General features: G+C 44.4%; 2 protein-coding genes across 2 annotated transcripts; one reads left to right on the top strand and one right to left on the bottom strand.

Annotated features, from left to right (window-relative positions):
• LOC8073325 (sulfoquinovosyl transferase SQD2) lies at window positions 11,446–15,506 on the top strand. The gene is made up of 11 exons (XM_002457340.2): window positions 11,446–11,844; window positions 12,487–12,553; window positions 12,645–12,715; window positions 13,243–13,360; window positions 13,451–13,524; window positions 13,624–13,679; window positions 13,783–13,866; window positions 13,949–14,036; window positions 14,130–14,207; window positions 14,406–14,462; window positions 14,715–15,506. The coding sequence occupies exons 1-11, from the start codon at window positions 11,750–11,752 to the stop codon at window positions 15,217–15,219; spliced, it is 1,293 nt and encodes a 430-aa protein (XP_002457385.1). The 5' UTR covers window positions 11,446–11,749; the 3' UTR covers window positions 15,220–15,506.
• LOC8073324 (cytochrome P450 89A2) lies at window positions 15,654–17,415 on the bottom strand. The gene has a single exon (XM_002455175.2). It carries the CDS (start codon window positions 17,273–17,275, stop codon window positions 15,683–15,685), a length of 1,593 nt encoding a protein of 530 aa, XP_002455220.1. The 5' UTR covers window positions 17,276–17,415; the 3' UTR covers window positions 15,654–15,682.

Raw genomic sequence — 19,820 nt, 5'->3', positions numbered from 1 at the left:
ATCGCGATAAAGATTTTTGTGTAGTAGTGTATGAGCGTTGGACTCGAGGCCTACATAACATATTATGGAGATCACATGGTATAGTATGAAGTGAAGAGTTGGGTTCAACATGTGACGAGGGATATTGTTAGGTTTAGTCTCACATTATTAATTGATGGTGGAAGAGCGCAACATATAAGGTGGGGGCAGTCCTCACCTATGAAGCTAGTCTTTTGAGTTGAGTTAGGCCGAGCTGGGTATGTTGTAGGCTCCAGTTGATCTAAGTTCAAAAGGGGCACTAGCTCGCGGGGATAGCGAGTTGAACTAGATTCCGCTACGCACTCTAATATAAAAAAGCTATTTATGAAGCCAAAACCTAAAAAAGTAACTTCAATAGCAAAGCGAACCTGAGCCGTGCCAAACGAGGTTCCTACCCGTCCTCCCTGACGTTTCCTTGCAACTCCTGAGTCCTGACCCTCCCGTTAACTCCTGAGTCCTGACCCTCCCGTTAACTCCTGAGTCCTGACCCTCCCGTTATTCCTTGCAACTCCTGAGTCCTAACCTGTTGCCGTCTGCTCCTCCTCCACCGCCCCTGAGGTCACCAGTGCAAGGCGCTGAGAAGCTGACGGGGACTTCATGAGGGAGCTAGCCAGGGAGGTCCCCACATGGCCACACCCGCCGACCAAACTTCTCCCGCGAGACGCTACCGAGATCCGGCATGAATCTTCGAGCTTGCGTCTGCTTAGCTGAGGAAGCAGGAAAGGTGCGTGTGTTTGCAGCTGCGAGTGAGGAAGAGATGCTGTCGTCGAGCGTCGTGGAGATAAGGATGGGAGTGTGAGTCACTGCTCATGTAATAAGGACTAAATTTGCATGAACGGTGAATGTATCGCGCATACAGTTATTTTTACATTTTGGTAGTCCCCCATTTATTTTATCCACAACAAAATGCACAGGTATTGTTTCCTAATACAACACAAATACATTTTTATATGGCTGCCACCCTTAAATCCGGCAACCAGGAGTTGGAGTTTCCTCATAAATTAGCCTTTTGGCGTTGTCAACTAGGTCACGCATAGTTAAGCTCTCCGGGATCACTCCTTCTCCATCGAGGAAGACCCTGTATCTTTCCAATCTAGATGGGGTTCCTTTGACCATGTCCAGGGCATCCTTCGCGCCCTTTTCTCTGAAGATTTTTGTGTATCCAGGACACAATTCCACAATTGATATGGCCTCAACAAGGACCCTTCTTATCCTTGGGTACTCAAGACATGGCTCCCTGTTGGACTTGAGAGTATCCAGAAGCTTTGTTACAAGTTGTTCCGCTGCAGCAGCATCGGTATCGGGATCAAGCTCCTGGGCAACGTATTCAGGGATCACATAACCAATTTGTGAAGCGACACAGAGTGCGGCCTCCAATTGTTTGCCCTCTTTAGTCCTGATAATTTCCATTGCCTGCAAGGTGTGAGTGTGATGATAATGACATTGTTAAACAATGAAGGATCACTTCATATATTGTTATTTTCTTCTATGGAAATGAAGCTAACATGCATAATGAATATTGATTGATCGACACACATATATGTAGATATGTTTATACTAATACTAAAAAATACAGATGCGCGAGCCAGTGGATTTAATGAAGGACATACGAGGAAGGAAAAATGATGCTAGCAGTTTGTCATATTGATGGAGATGCTTACCTTTGACAGGGCAGATTCCAGGTGCACGTTTGCACCAAGGTCGATCAGCATGTCTCTGGAGTTTACACAAAGATTATGGAGTAGATTTGCTGCAACACATATGTAGTATTCATCATCAAGCATGTCGATGAGCTTCGTGAGAAGATTATGCTCTGGGTCCGCCAACAAGATAGCGTAGCAGTTGTCTGCGCTATTTATTGTAAGATTTGCCAGTGCTTCCCCTGCAGCCATTCGTAGTGACGAACGATCATCGTCGTACATGTTGGGCTCAAATTCATGCATCAAATTGGGAATAATAGATTGGTTGCTCCCAATCTCCTTCCTTGCAGCCTCATCCACGGCCAGCGTTGCTACTATAGCCATCACCTTCTCCCGTAGGTCATCTACTTGCCAACCCCAAAAGTTCAAGATACGATCGAGGCTGTCCATAAAGAAGGGGTTCTCCGACAGCTCCTTGCGAAACCTTGCGCTAATTTTCCCACCGTTGATAGCAATCGTCCTCACAAACTCCAAACACAATCGTGCCACTTCCATCTGCTCTGTCCTTTTCTTGTGATGCTGTTCCATCTGCTGTGTCATCGTTTTTTTGTGATTCTGTAGGCCATGGCCACCACTGTTTTTTTCCTCAACGGTGAGATAGCAGCTGATAAGTCCTATGATATTAGTGATGATGTTTTTCGTATCTTTGACTATTTCTGTAATGAGCTTCTTATTGGATTCGGAGTCACCTCGTTGCAGGCTGTTGTCGAGAATCCGCAGACCAGCAATTTGCATTTCATGGCTTGAGGTGCAGCCAAGGGACTGAATGGCGAAGCTCTCGAGGTCGAGGCTTGGCGTGTATTTCTCTTTGTCTTGTTGACGAAAAAGTCCCGTTTCCATGCGTGTCTGGTAAGCTTGACGGAAGTATAGGCTGATAGCTTTGGCTCCCCACTCTTGTCTGAATCCCAAGTCACGGGCAAGCGATATGCGACGGAGATAGGAGATGAACCCGAGGATGACTGCCAGGATATAGGATGACCCCTGGCATAGCTCCAGCATGAAGAAGACCACTATGGATGGCACCAAGTTTGGGCTTGCCCCATCACGCAGGAGGTTATTATAGTCATGGCGTTGATGACCTAGCAGGCTGTGAAGGCGCAAAATCGAATGCAGAACCTGCAGGAATGCCACTGGGATCTGCAAGTTGGCGATCAGCACCCCTGCTGTCACCGAGAATAACATATAGAATGAAATCTCAAGGGAGACGGGTATGCCAGGTAATGGGAACATCACGCTCCAAAAGAAGAGTATGGGCAGGATTGTTTCGACGATCTGCAAGAAGAGGCCACAGGATGAGCTACTATTTTGTTCCGAGGTTTCTGTCTCTGGAGAGCTGTTATTGTTGTTTAGCTCCGAAGTCCCCGTGGAGCTAGAGCTATCATCGTCTGCTCCCCAAAGCACTTCGTTGCTAACCATTAGTAGCGTTATAGCGACTGATACGCTCAAGTATTTGTAATAAGAAGCTAATAATGTTGCTTGGAGGAAGGGCAGACATGCCAAGGCTGAGGCTATAAAGATTTTAAAGCGAAGCAGCGGTATGGGATTTCTCATAAACGGTAAGAAGGACATGATTCGACAGGACAGCACTACCAGAAGCATAGTTCCGAATAGCCAGGCAAAAGCTAACCCGGTAGCCTTTAGGGAAGCAAGCGAATCATGCTTGGATGTCTTGGATCTTTGCGGCGCAGTTTGAACATAACTATACATTGTTGCGCTAACACAAACAATCCCCATAAGAAAGAGGACAGTGTGAACAAAAGAGCCCCTCTGTAGTCGAGTCAGCAACTGGCTGACAATAAGCAGGAAGGCCACCTTCAATATGCTTGAAGCTATTTCCGGCCGAAACTCGGGAAAGAAGGCAACGCCGACACCTATGGACACCGCACTTAATTTCCCAGACGTTTGTCCCACTAACATGCGAGGGGGAGAGAAATCTTCCCATCTGAATGCGTGCGTGGAGCCGAATATTAACCGCTGGTTGACTGACGCATCGTTGCGGATGAAAACCCTGATGACATATATGCGGCGGTAGCCATGAATTTTGGTGAGAAATCTTGAAATGCCAATGCCTTTTTCGTGATCTGTATATAGTACATGCATGTAGTAGTAGTAGTAGTTCAAGAAACGCACCAGCTGGAGCCTTCTATGAAGACCATGACCGTGGCGAACCAGAAATCCACGCGGATCAGCAGAGAGCAGAACCCGCCGAGCAAGACCACAGTAGACCAAATGAAGGCGAGAGTGCCGGCAATGTTGCTCGCCCACTCCAGGAACGCAACGCAGAACACGATCTTATTCAGAGTTTTCAGCTTCCTCCTCACCACGTCGTCGGCACTGCGGCTCTCGCTCTGCTGCGCCTCGCCACCGGCAGCGGCCGCCGAGGGCTCCACTGTGATGGAAAGCTCGCCGCCACTGGCAGTCGTCGCCATTGTTGTTGTCTTCCGGCGCTGCAGTGCCGGTTGCCTGACAATAACCTAACTAGTGTGTTTATATATGTACCAGCACCATCAATTACAGATGTAGCCATCCTGCTTGTAGTTGTAGCCTTGTACTCCACACCGGGTCACGGTAACCGGCATGCATGCCTGTGGCCTGTGCTATATAGCCATGCTTGTAGCCTTGTACTGAACAACGGGTTACCGGCATATGCCTGTGCTTTGTTATCGTGGCTGTTTGCCGGCTCTTTGCCCTGGCATTTTTTGAACAAACGCTGGGTTGGGACGTGGGCATGCTCACCCCTCGTTTGTTTTTCCTCGAAGAAGACATGATAGGTACAATATTAATAACAAATATTTGGGAAGATGGCGTATCACAAATCATGCGTGCTTGGTTTCCAGGTCATTCATTACGTGGCAAAAGAACCCCCAACTCTGCTACTTCCGACGTGATTTGATTTGACTCCAGTTGTAATCCTCACTGCACTAGGGAATTTAACTACCTTCGGAGTGGTATGTTACGGATTTATGTAAAATGCATGAGTAGCAATTCATGGATTAGCACTTAGTAGTATATATTGTCCATGCTAACGCTACAGTATTATCTAAAAATACGAATTAACTAATAAAAAGCATAATAACTCATCTATGAGCAAGGTCAATAATTTTATATTTGGTAATTATTGTTCAACTATAAACTTACTAGAGACTCAAAAGACCGTCTCGCAAATTACAGACAAAATATGTAACTAGTTATTTTTTATCTATATTTAATGCTTCATACATGTGTCGAAAGATTCGATGTGATGGAGAATTTTGAATTTTTTTTAGTTTTTTTAAGAAACTAAACAAGGCCTTAGTCGTGGGTGTTTTGGTTTGATTTTCACTCAATAGTTATCGGTTTATTTTGCCCACCTCTGCGGATACAGAGGAAACGATAGGGTATTGTATATTGGGCTTAATTGGGCCTGAGGAGTCAGTTAGCTAGACTATAGTTTTTACTTTTCTTTTCAGGAAAGTTTTTTTCCTCCCTTAACTTCAAAATCAGACAAATTATCTTCCTCAATTTTTTTAAACAGTGCATTTTACCTCTCTGGAGTAGTTTCGAATGCGCTTTTGCTACAATAAATAGTAACTTTGCTACAGTCACGATTGTTTTGTCTTTTTCTTTTTTAATTATTACGGTTGAATCTTTGAAAATCATAGTTCACAAAAAAATCATAAAATATAAACTCTAATTTTTTGAACTCAACATAAGTAGATTTACACGGTGAATATATAATATGGTATGCTTTAGTACAAAGTTTTGCTATAAAGGTTTTGTCTTTGTCTTTTTTATTATTTGGCCAATTCTTTAAAAAATCATAAATAGAAAATATATTTTGTTGGAATCCACATGAGTAGATATACACAATGAACATATAATATAGTATGCTTTAATCCAAAAATAATAATTATAGAAGCTGCAACTATGAATTATTTCAATTAATTACGGAAAAAACATAGATCTAAAGCTACAACAAAAAAATATACTAAGGGGGTGTTTGGGACTGCTCCATGAACTCTGCTCCATAAACTCCGTCGTGGAGCAGCTCCACAAAAAACTGGAGTTCGTGGAGTACCTCTTTAGGTGCTCTCACAACTCCAACCTTTTTTCTCGAACTGAGTGCGTGGAGTTGAAACTGTTTGGCTAAAAAACGTGGAGCAGAGCTGGAAAAACGTGGAGGAGAGCAGTCCCAAACACCCCCTAAAGCATACCACCTTCAAAATTGTTTTAGGGAGGTAAAATACACGCTTTAAAAAGTTAAGAGATGTGGTTTAACTGGCTTTTTAGTTTTTTTTTTAGATTAACCGGAGTTTATATTAGCCATGAGCAAGGTTACAATCATCATCAATGATAACTCGTAAGCCTGGTGGAGCTAACAGCCACTCTTCCACCGGATTGCCACGAGAAACCAATTTAGCACACTCATGAGCTAACCTATTACAATTTCTACTAACAAAGCATAAGCTGAAAACCTCAAAACTCCGGCTTAGTTGCGCCATTTGGTGCATAAAGGGTTCTATCTCCGATTTTTGCATAGCGCGGTTCTCCCACAGATTCACCAGAACCTGACAATCAGTCTCCACCAGTAGCTTCCGCACTCCCCTTTCTCGAGCAAACTGCATGCCGTCACGACATGCCATTGCTTCAGTGGCAAGGGCATTCAGAGAGTGCTCATACCATCTGGCTGAAACCCCACACGCCTGTCCATCATGATCACGGAGAACCATTCCTGTCGCACCTGTGCGATCACCATCATTAAACGATGCATCCACATTACATTTGATCCATCCAGAATCTGGCTTCCTCCATTGTTGGCAGACTGCTGGTGTCAGTCTCTGTTTTTTTGGTGGATGAGCAATTTGCCAGAGATCAACTGGCTTTTTAGTTGAGAGAGGAAAAGCGGATTTTCGTGAAAGTTGAAAGAAGAAAAGTAGACTTTTTTCTTTTAACGATAGGGTGTTGTATGTTGGGCTTAATTGGGCTAAGGAGTCAGTTAGCTGGGCTGTAGTTATGCGCTCGAGGAGGGAGTCAGTTAGCTGGGTTTTTTTTTGCGTTAAAGCTGGGCTGAAGTTTTTCTCAAAAAGTTATGTGGCTAATTAAAGTGCATAACACATAAATCAAGTATCTTTTTTAGCCCGAATACTGATGTAGATACAAAAGCTGAAGTCTGTGAAACACTGAATATTTTGACGGAGTCCTTATTAACTGATAAGTATGTGGGGCTACCAGCTTTGGTTGGTGTATACAGAAGTGATTGTTTCCAGTACTTAGTGGATAGGGTGAGAGGATAAACAAAAGGTTGGAAGGAGAAACTACTAAGCATGGGAGGAAAAGAAGTCCTTATAAAATCAGTGGCTCAAGTCGTGCCAGTGTTTGCGATGATGGTGTTCAAAATCCCAAAAAACATATGCAAGGGGATAATCGACGCCACATCCCAATTCTAGTGGGGTGATGACGGTGATCACAAAAGGATACACTAGAAAGCTTGGTGGAAGTTATGTATTCCAAAGAGTAAAGGAGGTATGAGTTTTAGAGATTTAGAAGCTTTTAGCAAAGCACTGTTGGCTAAACAAATTTGGAGGGTGCTGGTGGAACCGGACTCACTCTGTGCCAGAGTATTAAGATCGAAGTATTACCCAGATGGAAGATTACTGGATGCAAAGCTGGAAAAGGGATGTTCATTTACTTGGCAAAGTATTATTGCTGGTTTGGAGTGTTTCAAGAAAGGGTGTATCTGGAGAGTTGGAGATGGGTCCCAAATAAAAATCTGGGAGGACAATTGGATCCCATCAAGTCATAATTTGAAGATTGTAACACCTAGAGGAAATAGTCTGATTACAAGAGTAGAGGAACTCATTAACCCAATCATGGGTGCATGGGACATCCAACTAATCAGGTCTATGTTCTGGGAAATTCATGTTAACAGAATACTACAGATTCCTCTAAGAGATGGAAGAGAAGATATTGTGGCGTAGCACTACACAAAGAATAACTTCTTCTCAGTTGGATCGGCCTATCATTCACAATGGCTACATAAGTTTGGAGAAAATAGAATTAATGAACAAGCAAGTGGAATGGGTGATGATAAGGTGTGGTCTCAGCTATGGAAATTGGAGGTGCCAGCAAAAATAAAAATCTTTGGTTGGAGGGTGTTACATGGTCTCATTCCTTGTAAAGGTATTCTGGCAAATCGACATATAGAAAACTCAAGCAGTTGTCCTGCCTGTCAATCTCACTGTGAGGACATTAAACATGCTCTGTTCGAGTGCAACCAAGCTAAAGAGATTTGGAGAATTCTGGGAGTAGCTGACAATATCAACTCGGCGCTATCTCTACACCCTTCGGGGTCAGTTGTTGTTGCTGAGATGATTACGAGGCCAAAGCAGATTGATGAACTGAATCACATTGGACTTGCTGAATTAATACTCACGGGAGGTTGGTATATCTGGTGGCAACATCGGCAGTTAACTCATGGGGAAACTGTTCAAAATCTGACAAGAGCAGCACTGTCCATTGCAACTTTAACAACAAACTATCAGAGATCATTGAAGAAGGTGGGGAGAACTGGCAAGAAAGAAGAAGGTTGGAGAAGACCACCCGAAGGTGAATTACTACTGAATGTAGATGCAAGTTATACACCCAAACTCGGATCGGGAGGAACAGGAGCGATTATGAGGGACTCAACGGGTTCATTCCTGGGGGCTAAGGTAAGCTACCTTGAATTCATGTCTGATGCTATTACTGCTGAAGTGACTGCACTTAAAGAAGGTCTTGCTTTAGCTCAGACAATGGGATGCAATAGAATAAGAATTCAATTGGACTGCTTGGAGGTAGTGCAAACAATGCGACAAGGGGGTTTCACAGCTACAATCAGTGGTCCAATTTATGAGCAGTGCGAACTGATGTGGCTTGATTTTGTTTCTATTTCATTAGAACATTGTAATCATGAAGCAAATGGTGTAGCCCATGAATTAGCTAGAGTAGCGCTTCAGGAGAAGCTTACATGTAATTGGGTCGATGAACCCCCTAGGTTTCTGCTAGGAGCTTTGGTGAACGATGTAACTGTCTTGCAAAATCAATAAAGTGCGCCAGATGGCTTCCTCAAAAAAAAAGTGCATAACACATTATTCTACCTCAGACTGTATATAGCACATGTGCGTGTATAGATTATATAAACATGTTTTCCTTATTATTTCCTAATCTAGCTTCTCTTGCTTATTCCATATTCTAGCCACGAGCATAGATATTACATTCTGTTTTTCGTTACCCGTGTTTTTCTTTATCAATAATAGCTGGCGCACTTCACTAAAGGCCTCATATTTGTACGATAGAGTATGATATTGCATAGAAGTGCTGCTGACCTTATCTCTATGTTCTTTGTTCCCTTAATAGCTTATATATGGGCATGTTTAGATCATCCATATTAGTTAGGGTTTCTTTGGATGCATGAGATTATGTTCTTTGTTCCATTAATAGCTTTATATATAAGGGCCTGTTTAGATCAACCAAATTAGTTAAGGTTTGTTTGGATCCATGAGATTAAATAACTAGTTGACTAATTTTTAGTCCATAAGGATCTAAATAGATGAGCTAATGTGCCTTAATTTTTAGCCAAGCCACAAACTAGTAGTTGTTAGCTCACAAGTTGACCAAACAACAAATTGTGGCTAAAAGTTAGCACAAAACTCAAAATGAAATAAGTACCCTCCTATGTATCTCTTCCCCTCACTTCCATGTGCGAGCGTCGTCACCCTTATGACTCCTTCCCCCTATGTCGCTACACCACTGATGCTTTATGTCCCGACCACCACTATATATCCTCATAGTTCTGCCTATGAGGCCAATTGACACCCTAGCCCCACGCTTCCGCGGTAGCTAATCTAGTCTAGCCTTCAAAACGGCCACCTGCCCCCTCCCTGTGTGCCTCTGCCACGGCATGCATGTGCCCCACGCTCACATGCCCTGCCTCTACCATGGCCAACCTCTTCCTCTGACCACACCTCAGGAAGGGAAGGGCTGCCTCGACCCGTGAGGTGATGTTTGCCAAGTCTATTACACATGCCGCTAGAGAGCCTCTCCATGCCCTACCCTATGGTGCAACCAAGGGTAGTGTGATTGTCAATGGAGAGAGATACAGAGGAGAGATGTTGGGCACCATAGAAGAAGGAGATAGGTGAGCACCAAAGAGACGACAATAGAGTTGTAGTGGCAGGTGGAAGCCCTAGTAAGGAGAGAAAAGAGACATGGGATTTCTAGTATAAATCCAATCATTGCATCTACCTTTAGCTAGCATGATCCAAACACACCTGTGGGCTAATTGTTAGTTGTCTAAAGTTTACTTGGATAGATTTTAGCTAGGGCTAATAATTAGTTCTAGTCCATCAAACCGGCTTGTAGTCATATTAAAGTTTCGGTGAACAATGTTTAGACCACTAAAGTTTAGCCGCCTGCTATTTGGGAAATGTGGATACTAGTTAAGCTAGACTAAAAAGTAGTACTCTTTTAGGTAGGGTTTGGTGCAGGGGAAGAGGAAGGATGAGTTGGGGAATCCAATTTTCATTGGTGTTTAGTTAAGGGGCGTGAGGGACGGAGAAATGGCTATGTTTCCTAGATCTGGTGCAACCATGTCCCCTAAATCAGAGATATGCAGTCATCCCACCCTCCACAATGTCAAGTGTCAGTGTGTGCTCCTCTTCTTCTCGTAGGCCTACCTAAATCAGAGCGTGAAGGGGTGGTGGTTGGTTGGGGATGTTGCGAAGCTCTAGTGCAAGCTCCTAATGGCCTCCCACATGACCATGACACGTAGCTCCTCTAGTTGGAGGTGTAGCCTTGGTAGGAAGATGTTGTGGAGGCGGTTGAGGATGGTGCAGAGCTCTTCGAGCAAGGGTAGGCAGGGGGAGGGGGTGCAGATAGATGCGGTGGGAGTGGGCAGGGACAACATGGTTGGTCGATGAAGGGTAGCTAGGTGGGGATGATGGGGCAAATGGAGGAACCATGGAGTGGGTGCAATGTCCCATCCATAGTGACTCTTCACGTGTTTGGAGGTTTAGTGGCTGAATCTTGGGCCCCACTAACACCCCGGGGATAGAGCTTGAGCTAAGATGAAGGATGCCATGCAATAAATGGCATAGATTATGAAGGAAATTCATGGCTTTTTTCAAGTGTAATAAGATAATGAGAAACAAAGATTAGCGGAGAATCATATAGTTCAGGTAGAGCATGCCCATGTTGGCTTTACACTAAGCTCTGCTCCTGCTAATGTTAGTAGCAAAGGATAGATAACGGCTAGTTCATCCTAGCCTTCTCTATTCCGCAAACCAAATAATAAATTTAGGAAGACCCTGTCCCCTTGATAAAACAAAAATGTATGTATCTTTCGATTTCAGAAAATCATAATGAACTTATCTATCCTAGTCCTCAACCCAAATGTAATCTTACTCCACCCGTTTATGTAAACTAGACTAAACTTTAATAATCATCTAAAGTTTAATAATCATCTAAAGCTAAAGTTTAGTCTTAGTCATCCAAATAGAAAGAGACTTAAGTTTTAAAGAATTTCCGGAGGAAAAGGTACTCCAATCCCTATATTTAGCAAGATGGTAAGCATAAAAACCAGGCACAAACTCAGCTGCACACTTACACATCACCGAAGATTGTGAATTAAAAGAGTTCAAGATCCCCTGATCCCTACACCTCCCCAATTATTTGCATAACAAAATTGCAATTTGGCTGCCGAAAATCATTCCCTCGTCGAGGCGAGGAGATGAGATCTTGCAGCAGAGAGCATATGCCTCGCGAAGTTCCCAGCCCAACCGGTTCCCTCCAATATTCCCCTTCGCCGATGGAATATCCCCGGAATTCCAACCCAGGCCCGCCTTCGTCGTCGTCTTCAGTCCTTCTCCCGCTTATATACGCAACGGCGAGCTCGCCCTCTTCCTTGCTCCGACACATCATAGACAGATAGCAGAACACACGCGCCGTGCACGCTTGCGCAAACCCAAGGATTGCCGCTCTGTTCTTGGTCTCCTCCTCGGGTGACCGCAGGGGCAATGGCGATTAACGGGGAGGAGGCGCCGCCTCTGCTACTGGACGAGGCCGCGCGCCCGCGCCGCGTCGCGCTCTTCGTCGAGCCGTCTCCGTTCGCGTAAGCCTCCTCGCCGGACCCTGCTCTGTTGTTTCCTTTTTCTTTTCTTGGTGCGGGCTTTGTCAGGGTTGGTTCTTGGTCTTGTGCGCACTCTTGGCTGGATTCATGAGGTTATCCCCAGGAACGGCGAAGGGTTTCACTCTGACGGAGCCCTGACGCGATGTCCTTCCAAGCTCTCTCTTGTTTGCCGAAAAAGTTTGGATCTTTCTTGGGAATTGGGATTCGTGAAGACCGGATAGAAGTAGATTAAGATTTCAGTTGATTTAATACACGATTAAGAACAAAATTAGCTGAGCTTAAGGCAAGTTTGGATACAGTGGCTAGTAACTAGTTGGGCTAAAAATTAGCCCAAATTAACTATGGTCGGTTAGCTAGTTGGCTAACAACTAGTTGAACACTTGGCTAAAAATTTAGTCCACGTATTAGGCCTCTTGTTTGGATGCACTAGAGCTAATTTGAGCTAAAATTAGCTAGCTAACAATTTGCCCATGGTATCCAAACATGCCCGTATGAATGAATCACAATGATCAGTTTTAAGGTCTGCCACAACAGAAGTATATGCTTTTGTTAGATACTCCTAGATTGAATTTTCATGAAAATGTTCTCACTAATGGAAGTAACTCTGCATCTTGGTGTCTGCAGTTACATCTCTGGGTATAAGAACCGGTTCCAGAACTTCATTAAACATTTGCGAGAAATGGGGGACGAGGTATGCGTTTTGCTGTCATTTGGTAGGGTTGAAATTCTGGAGGCAGCTGATTAGTAGGCGTCGATTAATTTGGTTTAGTTCTGTTCTTCAGGTCATTGTTGTGACCAACCATGAAGGAGTTCCCCAAGAGTTTCATGGTGCCAAGGTTATTGGTTCATGGAGGTAAGTTTTTCAGGATGCTTGTGCCAACTTCTGTCTTAAAATATCAGTGACAGTTTAGGCAATATTTTTTGAAGGCCTGAGTTTTCTTCTTGTTGTTCAAATAATGAAATGAGAATGCCTACTCTGTATAGAAGCTTCCACTAAGAAACATTTGCTGCTAGCTTCTACTCCGTGCGAAGTAGAGACTTAATCCAGATCATAACTGTACCTTTCCTAAAAAAATGATATGCCTTGGAACTGTTCCTTATGCTACTGCATTCAGGTTGTCTGGTTTTGGACATATTCTTTTAGTTAGTATAACTGAATGAATTAATAAGTGAGCACAAGTACAATAGCTTACTTATTTGCTACATGATAAATATTTTAAAAATCTTTCCTAAAGTTGTTAAGTTATTGAACAATGATATCAATCATGCTGCCATGCTGGTTAGACTGGAAGCATTGTATTCTTCCCTATGGGGTACATGATATCTGGCGCCTTTAGTTGTGGAATCTTATGCTTATGGCTGTTTTCTCATCCTTTACAGCTTCCCATGCCCCATGTATGGAAAAGTACCTCTTTCGCTGGCACTCAGTCCTAGGATCATTTCAGAGGTTGCAAAGTTCAAACCTGACATTATTCATGCATCTTCTCCTGGAATTATGGTAAAGTTTATTTTAACAGTCAAATCATTAATTATCAAATCTCTCTGATTATCTATTATTGAATATGACTAAAGTCCATTGCTCTTTCAGGTTTTTGGTGCTCTAGCTATTGCCAAGCTACTCGGTGTCCCCCTAGTCATGTCCTATCACACCCATGTTCCAGTGTAAGCTGACTATGAACTTTATTGCACCAAGTTTTACTGCAAACTGACAGAAATCCAGATTTTTTCATTTCCACTGCATCATATTTCTTTTGCTTGCAGATACATACCAAGATATACATTTAGCTGGCTTGTAGAGCCAATGTGGCAAGTCATAAGTGAGTATTTTAGTCCCACCTCATCTCTGCTTTCCTAAATAGGAACTTGCATGCCTATCTGTGAAACACACTGATTCTTCGTCTTGTTATTCCTAAAACACAGGATTCCTTCATAGAGCTGCTGATTTAACTTTAGTTCCATCTGTTGCTATCAGCAAAGATTTTGAAACTGCCCAGGTCATATCAGGTTGGTCAATTTTTGTACACGTTGTACCATATGTGCATATGTTTCACTGTATGATGCTAAAAATGTGATTTCCCTCATTCAGCTAACAGAATACGCCTTTGGAACAAAGGTGTTGATTCTGCAAGCTTCCATCCTAGATTTCGCAATCATGAGATGCGAGTCAGGCTAAGGTAATACTCTATTTCCTTTCTTCCTGAATGTTCTGTATGCAGCAAGTTGAGATAGATTGTCTTAAGCTTATGTTGTTTGATGTATTCCTTCAGTGACGGCGAGCCTGAAAAACCACTAGTAATTCATGTCGGACGTTTTGGGCGTGAGAAAAATCTGGATTTTTTGAAGATGTAAGCTATTGCCATACTTGCTCCTTTTTTTATTGATTTGATCTTTGATTTGTAGTTGACAAACATGATCAATCTTTATTAAAAACAGAAGAGTAATGTATAACTAAATTAAAATTATCCAAATGCCATATTTGTTCTTCATTCATGCCTTACATCATTGGCTACTTGGAACTAATTTTGCTTTATTTTTTTTACCAGGGTAATGGATAGGTTGCCTGGTGTAAGAATTGCATTTATCGGAGATGGACCATACAGGTATTACCAATATGGTACCTTGTTTTTATTCCATAACTCTTACGCTTTTAGTTCATTAGTCAGCATGGGTGCTGATAAGAAATCTGAACATCATCCTTTCAGGCTGATAAGAATTAAGAAGTACTGATTTCAACAATTTTTATTGAAGTTGCCATTGTTCTGTGTGTTGACTTTTTTTTAAATACTGTGCATTGACATTGTTGAGCCTTTAGTGCTAGGTTTTTACATTTTTTGTCTTTAACTACATGACAGGTGTGAACTAGAGAAGATGTTTGAAGGAATGCCAGCAGTGTTCACAGGAATGATGCAGGGTGAGGAGCTCTCGCAGGCATACGCCAGTGGTGACGTTTTCATCATGCCATCAGAGTCAGAAACGCTTGGCCAAGTGGTCCTAGAGTCCATGTCATCAGGAGTGCCCGTTGTCGCGGCCCGTGCCGGCGGGATCCCTGACATAATCCCAGAGGACCAGGAGGGCAAGACGAGCTTCCTGTTCACCCCTGGCGACCTGGACGACTGCCTCAGCAAGGTCCAGCAGCTGCTGACGAACAGGGAGTTCAGAGACAACATGGGGCGGACTGCCAGATCCGAGATGGAGAAGTGCGACTGGCAGGCAGCATCGAAGACGATCCGCAACGAGTTCTACAACGCCGCGATCTGGTACTGGCGAAAGAAGCGTGCGGAGCTGGTGAAGCCGCTGCAGTGGCTAGCACAGATGTTCCTGCCGGCGCCTGAGGTCCGCAGCATCAAGCAGTGCTGAGGCCTCTCTCCACTTGTGGGACGATGGTGTTGCTTGCAGCCATGATCCAGACAAGTGATGGATGGATGGAAAGCAAGACATGCATATGCACTCCTTGTAAATTCCTGGTGTATAGTGCTGTGTCGATAGGTGAGATAGTTCCCCGTTTTTTTATGGAAATTGGAATTGGGTTGTGATTGTTGTGGCAATTCCATCGATTACATGTGTGTTGTGTAGCAAATCAGAATTGGAATGTGCTATATATCTTGATGGAAATTGTAACCTGTAAATCATGATTAGGCCATTAATTAAATGCATGAGTATGCTTTTGTGCTCAAAATCAAGAGTGAACTTTGTATTGTTTGTGTTTCATCAACACGTGTGCCTGTTCGAATGCATCATTTACAAGATGGAAGCACACAGCAACAAGGTTAACATGACTAGCAGATAGCCATGTATGTTTGCCTCCTGCAGATTTTTTGTTCTAGGTGAGCAAGGATTTGTTTCTTGGTATGATGCGCGCACGGAGCGGGTACTTCATGACGGTGGTGAAATCCACGGTTCTTTCCATGTTGACGGCCTCTCCCTTCGCCGCCGGCAGCCACTCCAGCTCCCTCACGAGGCTTCCCACGAAGTACTCGGCGTGGTGCATGCCCAGCGCATACCCCGGGCACATCCTCCGACCAGCACCAAAAGGCATCATCTTGATCTCCCGGCTCCCCGTGATGTCCACGTCGCAGCCCTCGCCGCCGTCCAGGAACCTCTCCGGCCGGAACTCGTGCGCGGCCGTCCACACCGCCTCGTCGCGGCCGATCTCCGCCACCAAGAAGTTCACCTCCGCGCCTTTAGGCACGGTGTAGCCGCCGATCTCCGCCGCGTCGCTTCGCAGGCCGTGAGGGATGACGAAGTCGCCCGGTGGGTGCAGCCGCAGGCCCTCGAGCACGACGGCTCTCAGGTACGGGAGCGACTGAAGGTTGCCGGCGTCGTCGAGGACGTCGGCCTTGACTCTGGTGGTCACCTCCTCGTACACCTTGGCTTGGACGTCGGGGTTGTTCGCGAGCTCGGCCATGATCCACTCTACCAGGGTCGCCGTCGTGTCCGTCCCGGCGTTGAGGAACTCGGAGCAGAGGCTCACCATCTCGGCATCCGTGAGCGGCCGCTCGCCCTCGTCGTCGGGCACCCGCAGCGCGAGGAGTGAGTCGGCGTAGCAAGGCGGGGGGTCGTCCTCGTCCTCGTCCTCGCCGCCATGCCCGCGCGCGGCGTGGATCAGCGGCACGAACAGCTCCTCCAGCCTCCGGCGCACGGCCACGTGCGCCTCCCACCGCTTGCGGAAGAGCCTCTTAGTGAGCGGTGGGAAGAAGGCGAACACCGGAAAGGCAGTGAAGGAAGCGAGCACGTGCCGCTCCAGCGCCTCGACCTCGTCGAGCGCGCCAAGGCTGAGCCGAGCGCCGAAGCACATGTACACGAGCAGCTCGAACATGGAGCGCCGCAGGAACGGCCTGACCGTGACGGGCTCCGTCTCCGTCTCAAAGGAGGAGACGCGCGCCGCGCGGAGGAGGCCTGTGACGAGCGCCTCGCACGCCCACCGCCTCGCCGGCGCGAAGAGGCCGACGCGGGCACGGTCGGCGGCGAGGTTACGGCGGACGAGGCGCCAGTAGAGGCCGTAGGGCGCGGTGTTGATGTCGCCGGCGCTGAAGAGCGGGTCCGGCTCGGCGAGCAGCGGGCGGTCGGCGAAGGTGACGCCGTCCCGGACGAGGACGCGGTGCGCGAGGCGGCGGTCGGCGACGAAGACGAGCGTGGTGAAGAGGTGGACGGAGATGACGGGGCCGTGGCGCGCGTGCAGGTCCCGGAGCAGAGGGGCCAGGTCGAAGATCGATCGCCGCAGGGCCAAGAATTTGGCGAGGAATACCAGCGCCGGTGGTCCAGGGGGAAGGCGGCCCTTGCTCTTAGTATTTGACGTTGACTTGCCGCCACCATAGCGGCGGTGAAGCAAGAAAAGGAGAGAGACGAAGAAGGCCATGCAGCAGCAGAGGGGTAGGGTCGTCGAGGTGTTGGAGGCAAAGCATAGGAGCTCCATGGCTAGCTCTGGCTGCTCTTGCAATGTGCAACAATGCAACCACTGCTTTTACTCTGATGAGAAGCGCAATCCGGCGGCAGCTCGACCAGCTTATCTTTCAGCTCAGATGGCATGATCGTTTCTTCCAAAACTTAGGCCTTGTTTAGATGAGAAAAGATTTTGGATTTCGCTACTGTAGCACTTTCGTTTGTTTATAATAAATATTGTCTAATTAACTAGGATCAAAAAATTCGATTTACAGATAAACTGTGCAGTTAGTTTTTATTTTTGTTTATATTTAATGCTTCATGCATGTGTCGAAAGAATCGATGTGACGAGAAATCTTGAAAATTTTTTGATTTTCGGTGTGAACTGAACAAGGCCTTAGTTCTCATGTCAAAAAAATCGGTTGTCGTGAACTGCAATACGATTGGATCGATGCCTGATTTGGCCAACTTGGGCGACCCTGGCCCCCCGCCACTGCCTCTTCCTCTGCCTCGGTGCGGGCGTGACAACCACTGCTGCCAAGAGTGTCATAACGCACAAGAATAATCAAAGCTAGCGAACTAATTTCTCACAAGCATATCACGACGTTCGCAGTCTCTGCCAAATCGCTAGCGACGTACTCCCTCCCTCCCAAAATAGGCGTCGTTTTCGCTTCTCGAGAAATAACTTTAACTAAATATATAGTAAAAAATATTAGTATTTCTAGTACATAATTAGTATCATTAGAAAGATCTTTAATTCTAGTTTTTTAACAAATTTATTTAGAGATATAAATATTGTATATATTTTCTACAAATCGAGTCAAACTTGTGGCACAAAAACCTAAAACGACACTTTTTTTGGACGGAGATTGAGTACGGATAGATTGAGTAAACAAAGAGAAGTAACAAAAAGGCAAACCATGCAAAGTAGAGACAAACAGACACATTTTATTGGAACACGTGTGAGCCTAACATTTTACTTGAGGTGATTTCTTTACTTTCTCTCTTCAACCGATAGTATAAAAAATACTTTTCTCTAACCCCATTGAAATGCCCTCACCGTCAACCACCGATGCCAAGAGTGGGATAACAGAGGGACACAGCGGAATAACCAAAGGTAGCAAACTAATTTCTCACAAGCATTTCACGGAACACCTTGTGTGCACGAATTATACAGACCCTAAAAATAAATCGATCAAACCACAAGCTATCCAAATCTTCCAGCAACAATATACTTACATCAATTAGTTCACCAAAACACCAATTACCATCATCTCCAACTCAATATATCAAAGAACACCCATATGCTATTCATGCCAACATATCCATACAAGCAACCACTTCATACATGGAGCAATAACAAAGCAAGATGATGACTTAATAAACAAATATGGCAAGGAAAATACTGAATCAAGAGAGAACACCAAGATTTACGTGGAAACCCCCCGTGGGGGGAAAAATCACGAATGATGGAAAGGTGGTTCCACTATGAGATGAAACAAAATACATAAGGCGTAAGATTCAAGAAATGAGGGGAGACTCTGGTGGATCAAGCTCTCTCTCAACTCTCCCTAACCTAGTTCTCTCCCAAGAAGAACATAACACTTTCTAGAAGCAATTGAGTTCTATGTTGGAAGACGGGGAGCGCACAACCCCTTTTGGGGTGGTTTGGTCATTTTTCTAAAGAGCACTCAAAGTTATTGGATACTACAAAAGAGCCCTAATAATATATCCCAAATGAAGCTGCACTCACAAAGAGGAACAACAAAGAGCTGAGGCACGACTATGTGGTGGATGACCCTCACTCCTCAGCGGTGCTGGACGTGTTGGTGTCCATGGGGCGAGGACGTGCACAAGCTGCAACACATGCTCTGGCACAAGCTCTAAATTGTAGTTTTATCCTAAGTAAAGTTTTCTACTTTGAATTAAGTTTATATATGTTATACTTATACCCATTAATTACCTGATAAGAGGTAATACTTCAAAGCAATCTGAACTATTGATTTATTGGATTTTTAAATATAACAAATAAACAAATAATATAAGAACACAAAGAAAAATCTACATACAAACCTTCCCCTCTGTGATTTACACACAAGTGGGGCCTATCCCTTCCTAAGTTTGTGCGTGACTCAATTTATATATAGAAAAGGTTATTTATATATTTTAATTTATTTTGACAAATAATTATATGCATTAAAATGTTTGTGTATAATAGTTTTTAAATTTTGGTATATTAATATTCACTCTCACGTCAAGATATATGTAAACCTATCATGAGGTCAGAGGTTCAGTTATATACCAGTGACGTTGGGATATTCCTATAAAAATTAGCAGGTTCATTATTATATACTAAAATACATATTAAGAGCATCTTCTAAATTAGAACACGTTTCATGTTAGGTACGAAATGTTGGGAATGAAGAACACTACAACGTGTGTAGCTGATAGTTCCACGTATATTTGATGTTAATTACACTAACTAAATTATGTAATGTGAAGTTGCAAAATAAAAAGGTTTACCATATTAAAGAGATCACATATGTATCTATTAGATCAAAAAATATTTATCTAAAACT

This window comes from Sorghum bicolor, chromosome 3 (assembly GCF_000003195.3).
Source record: "Sorghum bicolor cultivar BTx623 chromosome 3, Sorghum_bicolor_NCBIv3, whole genome shotgun sequence".
NCBI classification, from domain to species: Eukaryota; Viridiplantae; Streptophyta; class Magnoliopsida; order Poales; family Poaceae; genus Sorghum; species Sorghum bicolor.
Note: the sequence above shows the minus strand (reverse complement) of the source record. Positions and strands in the feature narration are given on the sequence as shown.